The sequence below is a fragment of the Malus sylvestris genome, chromosome 6, assembly GCF_916048215.2.
Source record: "Malus sylvestris chromosome 6, drMalSylv7.2, whole genome shotgun sequence".
NCBI classification, from domain to species: domain Eukaryota; kingdom Viridiplantae; phylum Streptophyta; class Magnoliopsida; order Rosales; family Rosaceae; genus Malus; species Malus sylvestris.
Genome location: NC_062265.1, coordinates 18,824,787 through 18,844,426, shown reverse-complemented (window position 1 = coordinate 18,844,426; position 19,640 = coordinate 18,824,787). Strand labels below are relative to the sequence as shown.

At 37.7% G+C, this 19,640-nt stretch overlaps 1 protein-coding gene across 13 annotated transcripts; it reads left to right on the top strand.

Annotated features, from left to right (window-relative positions):
- The first annotated feature begins 1,311 nt into the window (after positions 1-1,311).
- On the top strand, positions 1,312-6,192 carry LOC126625326 (uncharacterized). Of its 13 annotated transcripts, none has more exons than XR_007624384.1 (4): positions 1,312-1,561; positions 2,243-2,320; positions 2,570-5,237; positions 5,428-5,520. XR_007624384.1 is itself a non-coding variant. In XM_050294424.1 (4 exons), exons 3-4 carry the CDS (start codon positions 5,538-5,540, stop codon positions 6,045-6,047), a joined length of 363 nt encoding a protein of 120 aa, XP_050150381.1. In that variant the 5' UTR covers positions 1,335-1,561; positions 2,251-2,320; positions 5,534-5,537; the 3' UTR covers positions 6,048-6,192. The 13 variants fall into 13 exon arrangements, 11 of the variants coding, with proteins under 11 accessions (XP_050150382.1, XP_050150381.1, XP_050150379.1 ...); XR_007624383.1 differs by having other exon boundaries at positions 5,386-5,520; XM_050294424.1 differs by lacking the exons at positions 2,570-5,237; positions 5,428-5,520 and adding exons at positions 5,534-5,831; positions 5,979-6,192 and having other exon boundaries at positions 1,335-1,561; positions 2,251-2,320.
- The last annotated feature ends 13,448 nt before the right edge of the window (positions 6,193-19,640 follow it).

The window sequence follows — 19,640 nt, the reverse complement described above, 5'->3', positions numbered from 1 at the left end:
GAATACATCTTGTCAAACATTTATTATAGAGTTACAAGATTCTCGACCATTCATATAGTGCCATGTGTCATTATTCATTAGTAATATCCTCTCAGATTTTTGATAAGATTCTCGATATAATACCACATTGCTTTCACTATTTACTCTAAACAGTAATTGATTTTGTGCAGGTCCACCTGTTTGGAAGGAGGAAGGGCATAGGCGATCGCTATTATTCACAAATATATATTTTTTATTCCTTTAATGTTTTATTCATCTTATCCTCTACATGTCATTATTGCCGTAGATTTTGTTAAGATTCTCGACCATTTACATAGTGCCACGTATTATTATCCATTAGTTATATCCTCTCAAATTTTTTTATAAGATTCTCGACCATTCATATAATACCACGTGTCATTATCCATTAGTAATATCCTCTCAAATTTTTTTATAAGATTCTCGACCATTCATATAATACCACGTGTCATTATCTATTAGTAATATCCGCTAAGATTTTTAGTATGATTCTTTACCATTTATAAATTAGGGTAAAAGACTGTTTACTATCCTTATGTTTCGTGGTTTTCAACATTTAGTACATCAAGTTTTTTTCGTCTCAGATTCATACCTAAAGTGTAAATTTTGGGATAGTCTCATACATCCGTTAGTCAAACTGTTAAGTTTTCTGTTAACTGTGACGTGGCGCACTAACTGGGCGCCACGTGTCATCCGAGTTTTTTTTTTTTTTTTTTTTTTTCTTTCTTTTCTTTTCTTCTTCCTTATTCCTTATTCCTTCTTCTTCTTCTTCTTCTTCTTCTTCTTCTTCTTCTTCTTCTTCTTCTTCTTCTTCTTCTTCTTCTTCTTCTTCTTCTTCTTCTTCTTCTTCTTCTTCTTCTTCTTCTTCTTCTTCCTAAAAAAACAAACAAACTTCCCTAGATTTCGGAGGAAGAAGAAGAAGAAGAAGGAGAAGGAAGAAGAAGGAAGAAGGGGAAGGAAGAAGGAGGAAGGAAGAAGGAGAAGGAGGAAGAAAAAAAAAAAGTTGCAGTCGGGGGAAGAAGAAGAAGAAGAAGGAAGAAGAAGAAAAAGGAAGAAGAAAAGAAAAGAAAGAAAAAAAAAAACTTGGATGACACGTGACGTCCAGTCAGTGCGCCACGTCACAGTTAACAGAAAACTTAACAGTTTGACTAACGGATGTATGAGACTGTCCCAAAATTTACACTTTAGGTATGAATCTGAGACGAAAAAAACTTGATGTACTGAATGTTGAAAATCACGAAACATGAGGGTAGTAAACGGTCTTTTACCCTATAAATTATATATTGGCATGTGTTATTATCCAATCATTTTCTCAGTTTTCTTTGTATAAACCCTTCAAACCACCATCAAACCACCATATATACTCACACCAATCCTCTCCGTCCTCCCTACTCATATCAGTTCATAAATTTTTACAAAACAAAGTTCTTTCAACCAATAGATAACCTAAGGAGGTTGCAAGAGAAAGAAGAGGGAAAAGATAAACAACTAAGAAGGAGACATACCCAACACCGAAGGCGTAGGAGAAGCATCAAGAAATTGAGTAAGCTTTCTTTTTCTTGTTCTTCTTTAACCTGAAATTGAATGCAGATTCTTGTGTTTTAATGGCGGAAATTCCTTAGCTTGCTTGATTCGGTGCCGAAACTCTGGCGTCTAACTGTGAGGAAGTAGGTGGTAATATTACGGTCGAGTCGACTCATTGTTTAACTCAGTCAACAATGGCGAGTGTTGCCGTTTTCTCTTCTTTTTGCCCAACGAAAGTATAATTACGCCACAGGAAACCGAATTATAAAAAGGAAATGTGTGTAATTTTTCTTACATTGGGGATAATCGATTGATTGGTGATGTGGGTAGAATTATTGAGTTATTAATATTAGTTTTTCAATTAAATTCCAAAATTTATATCATCATTCATGTGCGGCTTACAAGCCCATGTTTCTGCTAAAAGATAATAAATTTTTTAATTAGTGCACTGCAAATTTCCAAAATGATTAGGTTAAAGATTTATCCACTGATTATTGGGTATTTTTCGGTATAAAAAGAGGTGAATTGGGGAGGGGATTTTATCATTTTGTAGTTTTTTAGTTATGCTATTATCTGGAAAAATATTTGCTAATCCTCTTCATCACAGGAGCAATGAGCAAATAGTTACAGTTCATTTATGTTTACATTTATGGTGACTATTGGTGTGAATCATGTATAATAGTTCTTCTAACACTAACAGCGTGGAAGGTTGGGGAAGATGGAATTGAGGCAAGAACCAATCTTCTGACGGAATTGAAGCATTGACACGGAGAGGAAGGTATAACAATTTGTGTATCTCTTAAACCGAAATTGAAATTATGCTAAAGATAACACGTTGTGCTGGGACAATTGTGTGTATTTGTTTCTTTTGCTCCATTGCTTTGTGTTTCTTTTAAACTGGTTTCCATAAATGTAGCCCAAAAGATAACTGTTATTGAATCATATTAGACATGAAAATCTAATTTGGAAATAATATAGTTGTTCTGTTTTTCGTTGCCTCCTTGACATGTTCAATTTTCATTGTCAGTTTGTTTTTCGCTTCTTTAAAATTAGATATTTATAGATACGCTTCTTATAAGTCCATAATATAAGTTTGACAAAATATATTCTTTTCTTGTAATCATATGGTATGAGCAATTTTGAAATGTTATTCTTTATTTTGTAATTTATAATCCATTTTTGGTTAACAATTAACAATTAATCACTAAATGTAAATTAATGGTTGCGTATAGGATATGAATGCCAGTTAGATACATTTAATAAAATTTTCCAAATGGCGCGACTAAAACCCTTACCCCATTGTCTTAATTGGTGCAACACGCTCAGTATGAGCTCACTTGTGGGGATTTCAACAACAACACGGTCTCAATTCTAGCAAACTACGGTGTTGGCAATTCTAATTATTCAAGAAATCTTAAAGTTTTCGTACTTCATAATTGCAGGAAAGACTTGGGTGATCGTATTTTCCACCATACATTGAAACTGTTCGATTAGTGGATTCGATGAGTTTAGGCACCTGTATTCTGCCATAGCAAAAGTCCTTTCACCATTTTGTTATTTTGAAACCAGAATTGTGATCGACTCTTAAGGCATTATATACAAACACTTCAACAATCGGTTAAGTGAGTGGCTAGGGAATGTACGGACAAATACAAGTTTTGCTCAAGATAAAAGACATTTTCAGGCTAGGTAATGAGTCTAGACACGGGTTTTGGATCGAAGTTATCAAGAAAGTGCAATTGTATGATTTTTCCTTAATCTAATATATCCAATATCTTGTGTTTTGGAATATGTCTTCTATTTTGGATTTACATGGACAGGGGCCTATTAGGAGCTATTAATTGAATGTACTTTCATCGGCTTCTCCACATATCATTGGAAAGTCTCACGAGCTACCTGACTATTGGGAAGCATGTCAAAGTTATTAACATAAGCAACAAGTTTTGAAGGGAAATCTTGGTCTCATTTGTTTCGCCTCATTCAAAATGACTTGCTGTCATTCTAGGATATGCTCAAGAAACTATTGGTACCTTCTGCAGAAGTATGGCCTGAGTGCGCTGCATTTTATGCTTTCTTTGATATGTGCAATACTAGTAATCTACGTCACAAGGAGGAGTAAGTTATATAGTTATATCCCACCTCTTGTTACATAAGTAAGTTTTAGAGAGAATGTATACCCAATTATTTGAAATTCATTACAATTTTTATAAAAAATCTAAGTACTCTTAGCACTTGAGAATACTTGGATTTTTTTTATAAATATTACAAGAATTTCAAATAGTTGAGCATTCTCTCTCTAAAACTTACTTGTGTAACAAGAGTTGGAATATAGCCTCTCCATAAAATGGGGGTAAGGCTAGCCGACATTCACCTCTCCCAGACCCTGCGTAAAGCGGGAGCCTTGTGCACTGGGTACGACCTTTATCCTACTCCTCATTGTGACGCAGATTACTAGTATTGCACAAATCAAAGAAAGCGGCGCACTCAAGCCATACAGTTGCAGAAGGTACCAATAGTTTCTTGAGTGTATCCTAGAATGACAGCATGTCATTCCGAATGAGACCAAGACTTCCCTTAAAAAATTGTTGCCTATGTTAATAACTTTGACATGCTTCCCAATAGTCAAGTAGCTCATGAGACTTTCCAATGGTACGTGGAGAAGCCGGCGAAAGGGCATCCAATTAATAGCTCCTAATAGGCCCAAGTCCATGTAAATCCAAAATAGAAGACATTGAATATGATGAGATTAAGGAAAAATAATGCATACGTCTTGCGCTTTTAAATCCAAAACACAAGATATTGGATATATCAGATTAAGGAAATATCATACCAGTGCACTTTCTTGATAACTTCGATCCAAAACTCATGTACACACTCACTACTTAGCATGGAAATTCTTTTATCTAGATCAAAAATGTATCTGTATGTACTTTCCCTAGCCACTCAATCAACAGATTGTCGAAGTGTTCGTATACGATGCCTTAAAAGTCGATCACAGTTCTGGTTTGAAAATGACTGTGTGGTGAAAGGACTTTGCTGTTGGCAGAATACAGGTTCCTAAACTCGTTGAATCCACTTATCGGAAAGTTTCTATGTATGGTGGAAAATACAATCACCCAAGTCTTTCATGTCATTATGAAATACGAGAACTTTAAGATCTCTTGAATAATTAGAATTTCCACCACCTTAGTTTGCTGGAATTGAGACCGTGTTACTATTCTCTTGAATAATTAGAATTTCCACCACCTTAGTTTGCTGGAATTGAGACCGTGTCACTATTGAAGTCCCCACAAGTGAGCTCTTACCAAGCCACTATTGCACCAATTAAGACATCGGTGTAAGGGTTTTAGTCGCGGTGTTTGCAAATTCCATTAAAGGCCTCTAACTGGGCATTCATATCCTTTACACGACCATTAATTAACATTCAGTGACAAATTGTTAACAAATCAATGATCATGAAAAATAGAAAATGGATTGCAAATTCAAATCTTGTTTCATAGATAAAAATAAAGAACATTACAAAGTTTTCAAGATGGTTAGATTACATGAAATGAATTCTTGTCAAACATTTATTATGGAGTTACAAGAAGCGTATCTATAAATATCTAATTTCAAAAAAATAAAATAAACCGGCAATGAAAAACTGAGCAGGTGAAGAAGCATAAGAGATGAAGAGTTAATGAAAAGCTAAACAGGTATATTTTTTTCAACTTACATTTTCATGCCTAATACCACTTAATGTCACTTGTCTTTTGCGCTACATTTATGCACACAATTTTATAAGAAACACAAATCCATAGAGCAAAAGACACAATGTGTAATTTTAGCTTAATTTCAATGTAGATGTACGAATTTTCTCACCTTCCACCCCGTGTCTTGCAATAGATAAACACTTACTATGGTATCAAATTTGCTCCCACTTTCAAAGTTAGTTAAGAGATGGAAAGTTTTTCTCACCTTCCACTCTTTTTGCCATGAGGTCAACTTGAAGGTGGATGTATCAGCTTGAAAGTGGCAGGGGACCCTTGGGTGTGATAGAATACACTGCTCTCCTGGGTAGATTTGATAGGGAGAAACAAAAATTGAGAGGACAGTTTGTGTTCTTCTACCAAGTATGTGACATCACAGAGAGAGACGTTCACTTTATGGTTAAATCACTTGTGATGCAAGGAAATGGATGCAATGCATTTGATGCAAATGGTGAGGTTGTGTATCAGGTCGATAACTATGATAACAAGCACATCGACGAAGTTTATCTCATGGATCTCCGCGGCAATCTTCTCTTGACGGTATGTGAGAACAAAATGTGGTTTCCCGAGTTGGAAGGGCTATGGAAGCAATAATAATATTACTGCTCAACCTGATTCTTTTCTTCATTCAATTAACTAAAATGTCTTTGGATTTTGACTGGGAGCATTGTATATTTTCTGCGGCAGACAAGCATGCATGGGTGGGACAAAAGAGAGAGCAACAGGTTGTTAGCAATTGCAGAAATGGCAAATTAGAAGCATCTTATCTGGAGGAGAGATTTACTCGAGGAGAGATTCTAACATGTAACCGACTATATATCTTCCGATTAGTATCACTCTCGAGGCACCATGATGTACTACGTTCTGTTTAATAATCATGGCCCAAATTTTATTACAATAATGAAGTACATAACCGACCTAAATACAACCGATGAATTTTAACGAAGACTAGCTAAACGCCGGCCAAAGGAATACGGCATACAATACAGATTGAAGCAGAAAGCAAGAAAGGTAGAAAAAAAATGAAAAAAAATTATATTAATGATATAAAATTGCCATATATATTGGACTGGTAGACCAGAATATTGTTAGCAGAATGCTCAATCTTCATATCAACGAATCAACGAGTTTGCCCTAAGTCTTTCATCTCAAATTCCCGCTTTAGGTGTGAGGTAGTTTTTCTAAAGCTCTTCCAGAGTTCAGTTGAGATTTATGTAAGAAGCGAACGATTGGATAGAAGGCCAAATGAGAGGGAGGAAATATAAGTAGTGAACAAAATGAAGGTGTACATTAACAGAGTATGAAAGGATATTGGACAAATGAGATTTCTTTAATAGAAAACTAGCGAAAAGTCAAAAAAACTTTAGTTTTAATGAAAAATTATAAATAAAGGTCTAGTGAATAATGCCTAGAAAAGGTAAAAATGTGATTTTTCGTTAAAAGTGAACAGTACTAGGAGTTTCGTTAAAACTCCCTTGTTTAATTGGGTGCTTGGTGAAAATGCTATAAGAGAGAAACGGAGGAGAGTTTTTCAGTTTATTGTGAACACATTCGTATACCAAGTGCCATAGACTCATAATATAAGAAGTTGAATAATAAAAAATAAAAAAAATTCTAACCACTTGTGTGTACCGAACCATATTTTTGACGCATTAGAAAATTTCTCGAAAGAAAGAAGACTTAAGGCCTATTTATTTGGCTTCACTAAACTTCCTTAGACTAGACTAGATTACACTTTGGTTTAGTCCCGTGTTTATTTCACGTCGACACTATGTTTAATGAGACTCGCCTAAACTAAGTCAGACTAAAAACTTCGTTGAAAAGCCTTAGCGAGGCCCCCACGAAATTGGCCGGACTACTAAGCCAAATATGCTCGCTTCACCCCTCCCTACTTCGTTCCTCCCATCTACATCTTTCTCGTGTCTCAAAATCCTTTTCAAACACAGATCCCGCAAAATTCGAAAAAAAAAAGCAAAAAATTTCGAACCCAGAGAACCCAAAATTTGAACTTAGAAAAACTTAGAAACCCAAAAAACCAAAGAAATCCAAAAAAAATCTGCAGTGGGATGATCATGGTTGTTTCAATCACAAATGCACCAAAAAAAACCCAGAGATCCAACCCTTATCTTCCACCTTTGAGCCAATCACACAATCACTTCGCCTCTTTCAATCTCTTTCTTGCTCTATGTTTTGATTTTGAGATTTGCTATTGATTTTGTGAGTGGAAGTGAAGAGATAGGAGGGAGAGGTGAAGTAAAGAGGCAGGAGGCGAAGATGAAGTGAAGAGATAGAGGATTTGCAATAAAAAAAATTTCAGTCTGTTCGTCTGATTAATAATGGCTGAGAGGATTTGCAAACGTGAAACATAATTAGGATTTCAAAAAATTAAATAAGTACAATATAATTTTTGTTTTTTTAAGGTAAAAGTAAATTAAATATGATAAAAAAATAATTTGGGTCCTAAAAGTATTTTAGTCCATAGTTTAGTTACCAAACATTATTATTTTTATCTTACTTAGTCCAAGTCAAGTCAATTCAATTTAGACATGGAGGAATTAAGCTCAAAGTAATATGTCGTTTTTTGGTCTATTAAATAAATTTCTTTTATCAATTGACAATTTTTTTTTTTAACAATGGATATTATTATACTAAGGAGAGAATGTAGGTTTAACTTATAATAGACGAGTAATAATGTGGTCAAATTCATAAAGGTAAAGGTCGTACCCAGTGCACAAGGCTCCCGCTTTACGCAGGGTCTGGGAGAGGTGAATGTCGGCTAGCCTTACCCCCATTTTATGGAGAGGCTGCTCCCAAGTCTCGAACCCGAGACCTACCGTTCATGTGGTCAAATTCATGTTCGATGAAAATCGAATCTACGACCTATCTCAACCTGCAAGGAGCAGATAACAATGGCGGTGGAATGAAGGGGATAGGGGAGAGAGAGAGAGAGAGAGAGAGAGAGAGAGAGAGAGAGAGAGAGAGAGAGAGAGAGAGAGAGAGAGAGAGAGAGAGAGGGAAAGTATTTTTGGTATATTGTTTTTAATTCAGATCACCGTTACAATGCTTCTTCCACTATTAGGGGATATATTCCCAATCTCAAACAGAAATTGCCAGCTAGCCATTCACTAATTAAACTAATTAAACCCAATAAAACGACTTAAGTAATACTTAACAGATAACAGACTTAATGCACAGCCCTAACACTCTGCATCTACTTCTTCCAGCGGTGCTTCACAAACGAAAAACTGGGCTGCCCAGCCGTCCTCCGGTTATATTGTTGTGTATCCGATAAGTGATTTCACCACCATAGCCGCAGTCTTAAAATCACGTTCTGCGTGCCGCGGCTGCCGCATCCCCAAGCTTCTGGGTGAGTGACCTAGTCGATTTCTTCTTCGTAATTCTTGGTTTATCTGTAAAATTGTTGATGTTGTTGGACCAAATTGTTGTTGGTTTTTAAATTTCTTGACCAATTTGTTTTCTTGTTACATTGAGTATGGCTTTGTGGTATTTGTCTCCTTGTTAAGGGCATCTATCTGTCTTTTTCCTTTTTCTTCTGGCAATTTGTGGTATTTTGTAATTCTGATGATTTATTCAGTGAATTGAGTATGGCCTTGACATTGCTTCATTCTCTCTAGGTAGTGTCTTGTTCTATCTCTGTTATGATCCCACTTCTGAGATTGCCTTAATCGTAGGACATTGGACAAATTTGCAATAGGGAGTTAATTGGTAGGAGATTTTGGGGCTCTTTTTGTAATAGAGTCTAAATTGGGGGCTGATTTAATAGACTTTTTTTTGTTTTGTTGAGCTGGCAAGGCAGCAAAATGTTGTTATATACCCTTGGATTGTGGCAACGGTCATATATGAAAAAACAATATTCAAATACTTCTTCAATTGTTCTTTTCTTCTCTCTGCAATTCCACCATTGTTGCAGGTCAAGGTTGAACCCAGGTTATTGGGATACTAAGATTGGTATCACCCACGATCTTGGCTCCCTTCCGTGCATGCCCCGCCAAATTGCTGCTACCTGCGCAACCACCATGGATGCTCGAGTTTCTTCCTTGGAAGCTGCTTTTGCTTCCATTCCTGCTCTCATCGCCGAGAATGTGAAGTCCTTTGTGAACGCCGCTGTTGCTACTGCCATGGATTCCTAGCTCTCGGCACAACTCGATCATCATCTTCCCATCTATTTCGAGCAATTTCGACATGAAATCCGATCATCCACCTCTTCGCGATCGGGATCAGATCCAGTTGCCTCAAAGCCTGTTGAAGTGTTGAAGTGTATTTTGGCCTCTAGAGTCAGCTACCATGTTCTCTAGGGATAGCTCTAGGCACTAGAGTAATTAGTCTTCTTTCCTTGATTTAAGGGATGTGATTGATTGGTGAGTTATCATGTTCCCTAGGGATAGATCTAGGCACTAGAGTAATTAGTCTTCTTTCCTTGATTTAAGGGATGTGATTGATTGGTGCAAGTTGTTTTTTGTAAGGTGTAGATTAGGCTAGCATTAGGCTAGCTTCCCTTTCTTCCCCCTCTTTCTTCTCATATATATCTGGACCCCTTGTACATTAAACTCATGAAATACATTACAAATTAAAGCCATAATTTCTATAAAGCCCAAATGGGACTGGGGGTGGTCCACCGCCTCGTCCGGTGTGGACTCCTCGCGTTGATTTTCCACATTTCATGGAGGAGGAGCATACTTCATCGATGGTAAATAAAGATGTTCAAGATAGGTCTCTGTTTTTATTCGCGCCTTTTCTGAGTGGTCCACATTGCGCTGCATTCTTTGAAGTACAACTCAAACAACAAGGAGATGATCAAGTGAAAGGAGGAGGAAGAGTCAACCGCGAAACCCCCGTGCTCAAACCTCTTCTCAAGTTATTTGATGGTCCAGAGCAGTCTTATCTCTGTACTTCTGCAAGGATTTTCAGCCACTCCAAGGTATATGTACTTCTAGAGGATGGTCATCGTCCCAGGCCATTGGAGGCTGACACCATTACCAACACCAACACTCCACGTGCGGGGTATGCTTTTGGCCTGAAAACTGGATCATTTGATAAATTCGCTTCCCTAAAATCAATTAAGCCACTTGGTACTCTTCTTTCGGCCCATGGACAACTTTATTATATTGCTTCTCCATGGGGCTTCCCATGGATTCCGGAAGCATCCTTTGAGCGTTATGATCCTGCTCATGATAAATGGGACACACTGCCCTCTTTTCCCTACTATTCTTATCGTTTGGATCGTACGTATAAACTGGTTATGCTGTTTGTTACGGCTGGATTTTGTTTTCGATGCTGGACATGCGTTCCCAGACAGTCCAACTCTTTGGCTATCATGACAAGAAAAATGAATGGTACCCAGTTAAAGGTTCCACTGGTTTCGCTGGGAGGGCCGTGGTTGCAGGCGAGACTCTCTATGCCGTAGCATTGTCTCATAATCTGGTTATAGCATTCTCCTTTGGGAAATGTGGTGGTGAAGACGGGGTCCTATTGCCTATACACTAAGCCCATCCTTACCATTGAAAGGCCTAAAGACTGCAGATCCACCATCTCCATTTTGTGAGAGGACGTCAGTGTGTTTGGTTCATTTGGGTGGCCGTGATTTTTTGTCATGTCCAGACCGGGCAAAGCCTATACCTTGCTGATATCCAACACATTGGTGTCACCACGTTTGAGATTGTTGATGATGGAGAGGAAGGGAACCCTATGATCAATACCTTACATTCAACTGTCTATGCTGTTGATACCTCAGATTTGGATATTTTCGATATTGACTTCGGCTTCGCGACGTAAGTTTTCTTCAAGTTTCTTATGTTTTCATCTATAACTAATCTTAATTCGTCTGTTGTGGTTCATTTACACATTTGTATGTAATGTAACCTCTCTATGGTTGATGATATATATGACTTGGTTGGACGATGTTGAACCGGAAGGGTAGATTATGACACTCCTAATTGAACAAGAAGAAACAGAGTGCAAGGTAATTAAGCTACCATCCTCACCTACTGTGACTGGAATGTGTTTGTTTATATTGGAAGGAGTAACGCAATATGGTCTTCCTAGCAATTTTCAATTGGAAAAACGATTTGTTCTGGTTCCTGAATTGGTCATTTCAATTTGTTTGCTGGAGTTGATATGTAGTGATTTTCTTATGTTTAGAGTCCGCGAGAATCAATTTGCTGTGCGATTTTATTGAACAGGAAACGGGTCTGGAAGAATTGAATTGGGGTGTCGCGGATGCTTGTCAGCTGACCAAGGGAGAGGTGAGATTTCTTCGCAGATTAAAATGGTTGCATATCTATTAAGTGATTTTATTAGCCATAGAGGTCGCACTTGGTGCGATGACAAGTGCCTTCGTCCATGAGCGGTAGGTCTCGGGTTCGAGACTTGGGAGCAGCCTCTCCATAAATGGGGGTAAGGCTAGCCGACATTCACCTCTCCCAGACCCTGCGTAAAGCGGGAGCCTTGTGCACTGGGTACGACCTTTATAGAGTCATGATTTCTGCAACATTATTATTGGGTTTTGCAGGGAAAAGTCAAGAAGAAATCCAGACCAGGGAAATAGAAGAGAAAGAATATATTTGTTGGCTTCTCTCAGTAAAATTGAGGGTTAACATAGTGCTTTAAATGCGGGCTTCATTTGAACTACGTCAACAATTAACGTCTAATTAGACAATGAAATTGACGGTAAACGTGTGCCTACCATTTTCCAATTGTAAAAACGTATTATTTGTTCTGGTCCTTGTATTGGTCATTTCAATTTGTTTGCTGGAGTTAATATGTAGTGAGCTGGCAGGGTGGGCAAACGGGTAGAGGAACCGTGGGTTGGGGTGGGTAATCTAGGTTCGAGGCGGGGTACGGGCCGGTTTCAAATGTTTTAGAAAATAAACGGGGCGGGGCGGGACGGGGCGGGCCCGTGTCATTTACGGGGTGGGCCGGGTCCTAAACCTTAGAAAAAGAGGGCCTCGGACCGACTCGTTTCTAATTATAATGAACGGTTGAGATTGAATGATAACCTATCATCCAATCTGAACCGTTAGTTTCTACCCTAGTCATCTAGAGTCCAGGTTTCCGAATTAGTCTCACTCTCGCCTCTCCAACATCCGTCACTCCCTCGACTCCGACAACATCCCAGAGAACCCAGCCCATCGCTGCCGCCGTAACCAACACAACGACACCACCCATCTAGCCATCCTCCTCAACGACATCCCAGAGAACCTAGGTCCTAGAACCATTACGGCTTGATTCTCTCCTCTTCGACAACACCACCGCCGTCGCAACCACCATCACCCCATAACCGTCGTCGAGGGCACTGCTACCAGCCATCACCCCTCTAAAATTTAGGTAATTTTGAATTAGAGTTTTGTTATTAATGTGAATTTCTGGTGTGGGATTTTAGGGTTTTTAAATTAGAATTTGTAGATTGATGAATATTGAGAATTTTTGTGGGCGTTGATTTTACTAGGTTAATTTGCCCTCCAATTGGGTATTGGGTATTCATTTTCTTTTTTGTTTTCCATCTTTCGATTATCTGGTTCTTTTTTTATAGGAAGAAACAAACTTTTATATACGGTTAAATTATACCATTTTTATGTGTATATGGTGAATTTCATGTATTCCTCTATCACAGGGACTTCATATGTCTGTCCTGTTTATCTCATAGTTGAATTTGTTGGGTTTGAATTTTGTTTACTACTTCCTATCCGATTCCGTGTCTAGAATTGTTCGTTTTGTGCTTGCTTAGATTGAAATCTTGTTCTTGTGCATGATATACTTAATCTGTTTTTCTCTCTTTGATTCTCAAAGAACGTAATTGATCGAGTATTTTGCTTTGGAATTATATTTTCTCATGTAAGTTTCCTGTTAATTTCAGATTGTCTGTTCTTTAGAATTAGCTTGGTTTCAGTTTCGTATAAAAACTTTATGGAAACTTAGTTATATTTTACCCGATTGGGAGTAATGATTTAAGCACCTTCCCTTTGTGTTGAAATTTATCGTTTGTTTGAGAGTTATCTATGTTTTTTGTTTGGAGACCTTCATTTCTAATAGTCCTGATGCTTCCATATTGCTGAATACATGTTTTCTAGAGCTGTCTGCTCTGCTGAATACAGTTCACCCTCTCTTGCCTATCCATAGTTCTGTATGATTTCTATTGTATCGAAATACAGTCAAACTTTTCATATTTCAACACCTTCCCTTTGTGTTAAAATTTATCCAAGTGGACATTGTTATTGACATTATCATGAATTTGGAATTTATTGTGGATGCGGATGTCATGTTTATGTTATTTTGGATTATTTGATTTTGGACTTCGGAATTTAGATGTATCGGACTCTCGGATATTTTGTATGTTGATTTGATTTTTAGATGTCTCTCAGATATTATTTTGAATGACTCAGATTTAATGAATCGAACGATGTTGGATGATGTAATATTGTTATTTTAGATGTATTATTAATCTATAGACTTGGATGTTGGACTCTGTAATATTTGGATTGGATGTGAATTTGTGTAGGGAGTGAATTTGTGCAAATTGTAAAATCTGCACACTGCACTGGTAGTGAATTAAAAAAAAAAAAAAACCAAAAGACTCGTGGACCCAACCCGAACCGACCCGTTTCAATCTGGCCGGGTTGGAACCGGTTCCTATATTAGAATATGTTGTCCCCGGCCTGTGCCCAGCCCTCCGTTGGCTTGATGCTTACCAATTGCTAGGAAAAGGAATAAAATGCGTCTATAAAATCCTTTTATTATTTTTCTTATAATTTTTATACTTCAATTAGCATCTCCTAAATTGTGTAAAAGTACTTGGAATTATTTCTACATCTTCAATTTCCTCTCCAAGTACCGTATATTTCTTAAGACGTAAAGCGCCTTGTTATTAATTAATTAGGTCATCGCTAAGTGCACTTTCAAAATAAAATGCTTTCCACTTCTTCACCTTCCAAAAATCCAATCGCATTGTAACATGTGTTTTGAACTCCGGTGTACCATAGCCGGCCCAACTCCAGAAATTTTTGTTGATATCATTTTAGATCTTGGTGTTATTTATTTATTGCAACAAAGATTTGTTGTTTCTTAGTTTTTCTTAATAAGCAACGGTTTTTAGAAAATTCAGCCATTTGCCTTTATAATTTTATCCTTATCTTGTTCAATTAGCATCTCCTAAATTGAATAAAACTTGCAAAATACTTTAACTATTTACGCACTTCAATTACCTATTCAATTATATTGAACTCCAACTCATAACCGAAAGGAGTGGGGTGAGGTTGAGTCTTTTGAGCAAACATATGGGAAATAACCGGATGAGTAGCACCCTAGTCAATTAAAATTCTAGCGAGATGACCAAGAACATTCAACGTACCTATGATCAAATCGGGGTTACTTTGAGCATCCTGTAAGGTGATGTTGTTGACGCAACCCTGCATTTGCTGTCTACCTCCACGACCCCTGTTTGCCTGATTGATGTGTCCCTAATTACCTCGACCCTGGTTGGTTTGATTAGGCTGCCTGGCTGAGCCGCCACTGCTAGAAGCTACATCAAGATTCTGGTACTGCCCTCCAGCATACCATTATGATCTGCCACCTTGATACGGCGTATAACTTCCTTAGTACTGCGGATAGCCGCCCTGGTAATAAGGATCAGGTGGGTATTGATATGCTCATCCCGGATACTGGGATATGTCGCTATTGTAGTGAAAAACACCACCATAACCTGTTAGCGTGTAGGTACCAAGTCCTGGAATCTGCTGTAGAGGAACTACAAGTGGTAGTGTAGGAGGTTGAGGTTTTTGATTCTGAGGGCATTGATTATCTTTGTGCCCTATCTAACCACATGTATAACATCCATTACTTTCCCTCTTACATTCACCATAATGGCGATTATTGCATCTGCGATAGAGCTGAGCACCGGAATTGTTGAAGTTCCTTTGACTCTGAAAGCGTGAATTGCCTATGGACTTGCCGCCCCTTTGAGGCGCATTAGAATTTGACCCACCGCTAGATGGTCCAAAACTATTACCGCTTTCTTAAAACTTTGAGTCTTTCAAGGGCCAAATGATGATTGCCCCGTGTTATTATTCTTCTGGTCATTATTGTTATCCTCATCATCATCAGGAGCATTCTCGGAATCTTCGATACGGAGCAGAACCTCAAAGAATTCTTGGTAGGTAGAGCATGGAGTAGAAGTCACCAAAGAATGCAGTCGCTTACGAGTCCCCCTTTTAAAATAACAGAGCATCTCTTTGGGATTCCCAGCGATCTCGGGACAATAACGGAATAAGTCTCTGTGACTGACATTTTACCTTGCTTTAACTTCGTGAATTCATTTTTCTTGTATTCTGGAGGTGTGAATCTATCCTCAAATAGGCGTCTTAAAACATCCCAATTCATGGCATATTGACCAGACAACGGGCGTGACTCTTGAGCCGACCATGATTCCTCTCCCAGACAGAGGAACCAAGTCGCTATCTCGACCCATCTCTCCGCTGGAAGATTCCCCTGTCATTGCATAACGTGAAAGGTCTTCTCAACATGGTCGATCCAAACCTTGGATTTCTCAGGCCCCTCATTGCCAAAGAGATTATTTATTTGACGATGGGATACGACCTCTAAGGTAGTCTTTTAGGGAGGACGAAGTGTGGACGGAATGGCACTAGCGATAGCCTCACCGAGTTTCCCAAAATCAGGAAAATTAGTCTCAGAAGAGAAGGGTGGCACTCTACAAGGTGTCATGATTCTTACATAAGAGATCAAAAATTATTAGGACCTATAACACATACGAGGAATGTAAGATTGCCAAACCTATGCTCTGATACCAAACTGACACACCTCGACTGGAGTCGAGGTATGCTGGCCGTCACCCAAAGGTGACGTAATAAAAAAGGGAACTGAAGCATAAAAATATGGATAAATTTAAACCAAAACTAACATTTATTTAATCTAAAGTAGCGCATGTAGAGTAGTGGGAATAACCCATAAAACATCAGTGTTCAGAGCATAGATGACCTAAAAGTGTGCAGTCGAAACTAGATAAAGTACTTAATACACAACCGGGAAAAGTCCCCTACATTTATTTATGGATATGTCAAAACAGCCAGAGATTCCTCGTACATCACAGAGTAACAGCTAACTAGGACCAGGAGGGACGAAAAACAGAAATGTGAGTGGGCAAAAACAAAGGTTTATAAAACACATTTATTTTCTGAACATACTAACCTCTTGCCGTAAAACATGTACATTTTCCAGAAAATCATACTACGTATAAGTATGAAATCAAATGTAAATCAACAATAAATCTAGAAATACGCCAAATCACAACATCACAACAGTAGCATAATAAAATCAGGTGCTCATCAATCTATGCTAGCACAAGAGTATGCAGAGGGAATCTGACGTGAACAAGACTGGGTGTAATCATAATATACGCTCTAGTGCTACAATCACATGAAGACTGGCGCTATTCGCGGTTACATACGAGTCGGAGTTGCCTATTGCTACCTGTACGATAAGACTGTCACCTACTTGGATCCAAGGCGAGCTTGCGGTGATGTGGTAGAAACTAACACCCAAATTAAACCCTATAATTTGTACGATTGTAGTATGAGTAAGTAGGGATCATTCTAGGTTGGGGATTAGGAGGGATGCTAATCAACTCAAATTAAACTTAAAAACTGAAAACTAAGCTAGACTAACACAAAATAAGAATTGAGGGTTTTTTTTTTTTGACGAATTTTAAGAAACAAAAGTAAATAGCAGCAATTAAATTGAGTTGTAAAGGGAATATGGGTGAAAAGCTAGCTAGAGGGTTCATTTGCACACATGAAACATATGCACATAAATCGATTTCCAGTTATTCTTTCTATAAACCATGAATGACAATACCCTAAATTAATTGTGAACAACACTAATTAACTCTCAAATTTTCCTAAGTTCATTGAATTGGACTCAACGACGCAACCAAATTATCCTTCTCAAGTTCCCTAACTATGAAAAGTATGATAGAGACACATATCAAATGTCATTAAGTTCTGTGAAAATCATAAGCATTGACAAGGCATTCGTAACTAAGAAAAGCATGATACTCCCGCCATGGATTTACTTAACTCAGTCATGACTAGTGATTTTTATTACTTATAAATATAAGTTCATAACGATTAGGTGAAATTCCCTTATTCCAGCATCAAATCCCTACATGCAAACTAAGTATGCATCCTTAATAAACATACAAGAATAAGTTCTCTATAAAATAGATAAGTAAATCGCATTCATGTTTTACGAAACAATAACTGGATGTAATCAATTTATATAAAACATATGATCATGGCTTCGAATTCACCTCTAACTAAAAAGAAACTTAGCTACACATGTTCATCATAATTGAAAAGCAATCTAAAATAAACATTGAAACTAAACAAGGATAGAAAGAACTCTGAAAATCTCCAATGGTTGAATGCAATATGCGACACACACCTTCTTCTCTGATCTTTGCAGGTTACGACACAAACTTTGAATAAGGCATGCGACACAAGTCTTCTCCTTCTCCAATTGCAGATTGCAGCACACTTGTATTCTCCCTTGAATGCTCCTAAAACATGCGATACAACCCCCCCTGAATGCTGTAGCACAATTATGTTTATATAGGGTAGGGTTCGGCTGAAACCAAGGAGGAAAGGGATTGAGTTGTTTGGATTGGTTTAGGACTCCTAAAATCATGTGGGAAGCATTTAAAATATGATAAGGATTCCTTTTACAACTGGAAATAGGAAGAGATAATATTAGATAATCAAGGATAATGTTGGATAAGATTAGATAAGATAAGATATGGATAAGATAAGGTAGGTTTGGATAAGGTTGGATAAGATAATGTTTTTCCTTGTTTTCCAAGCTTCAATTTGGATTGCTCCAAATCTTGGCACATGTCTTACACATGTTAAACACCTTCTAATCATAAAAAACGTCCAGCCCACTTGTTCTCTAAGCATGCTATCCATTCCATATCCAAAACTACTTCAAATTGCACCAATTAGCCATTTATTGTCATCTTTACCAATTGGACCTACAACATTGTGAGACTTAGCCCACTCCCCCATTCCCCTTTAGTGTAGATAATATTGCTTGTTTAAAAAAAAATTACCTCTTCAATTGCCACATATTTCTTAAAACATAAAACTCTTTGTAACGAGTACATTCTTGACATCCTTTATTCATGAATCTCTGTTATATATGGTGCTAAAGGCTAAACTTGTCTCTTTCTGGTCACAGTGCCTCGGCCTCCACATCACGCACAACCTCAATGCCTTCAATGCAACCACTCACCTCTCACTTTTCACTAAATACCCCCCTCTCTCTCTCTGTTTGTCTTTCTAAGCACTTCTTCTCACTCCACCATTGATTTTATGTTCTCTATCCTCAATATATGGCTTCAAGGTACTTTTGGTGACTATGGAGGTGGATGGGAAGGTGGCCATGCCACATTTTATGGTGGTGGTGAATGGTGATGCCTCTGACACAGTGGGTATGTCAAACTCACTTCTTTTTCACTTTAGGTTAACTTTATGTGGTAAAAGTCAAGTAACTTGAGTTTGAATGACCCAAATTCGCTGATATGGGTGTAGTCACATTGATTGGAGCATATGTGCCTCCAATTTTGAAATTGTCTTATTGTAGTTTAAATTAGTTTAAAGTAGAACATCACTTGTACATAAATAAAAAAAATCGAAATCCAAAATCCAAAGCCAAGATAGCAAGTATTTTTTACCATGAATATTGATTGTGTATTTGGATATTGCAGGTGCTTGTGGATAATTAGACGTTAATTGTTGACGTAGCATAAACTAAGCCCACATTAATTCTACATCTTTAATTCTTCCCCACTTACCACATTTCTTAAAACATAAAGCGCCTTGTTACAAATTAGGTCATCGTTGAACGCGCCAATGCCTTACACTTCTTTGCTCCCAAATATCCAACCGTGCCATAACAAAAGTGGGTTGAATTCCGGTGAGCGAGTGAGTCTTTTTCTTTCAAAAGTATTATATTAATATAGTTTCCAGGCTTTTACTTGTGCCTATTATTGTGACATGTCATGTTTAATTTAGAAAATAATAATTCCCTACAGTTTATTATTATATTATTATTTTGTGAGTATAAATTGTGACATGTACACACTTGTATTTTATCTGCTCATCATTGAATGTACGTAGGGTAACACTTTAAGCATTGATCAACACATCCCGACTCGAGGGCACACGTAAACATTTTAAGTGGGTACGTGTCATATTTCAAATAAACAATTTGGCACGCCTCCAAAACAAAATGTCTTCCCCTTCTTTTCCCACACCACCACCA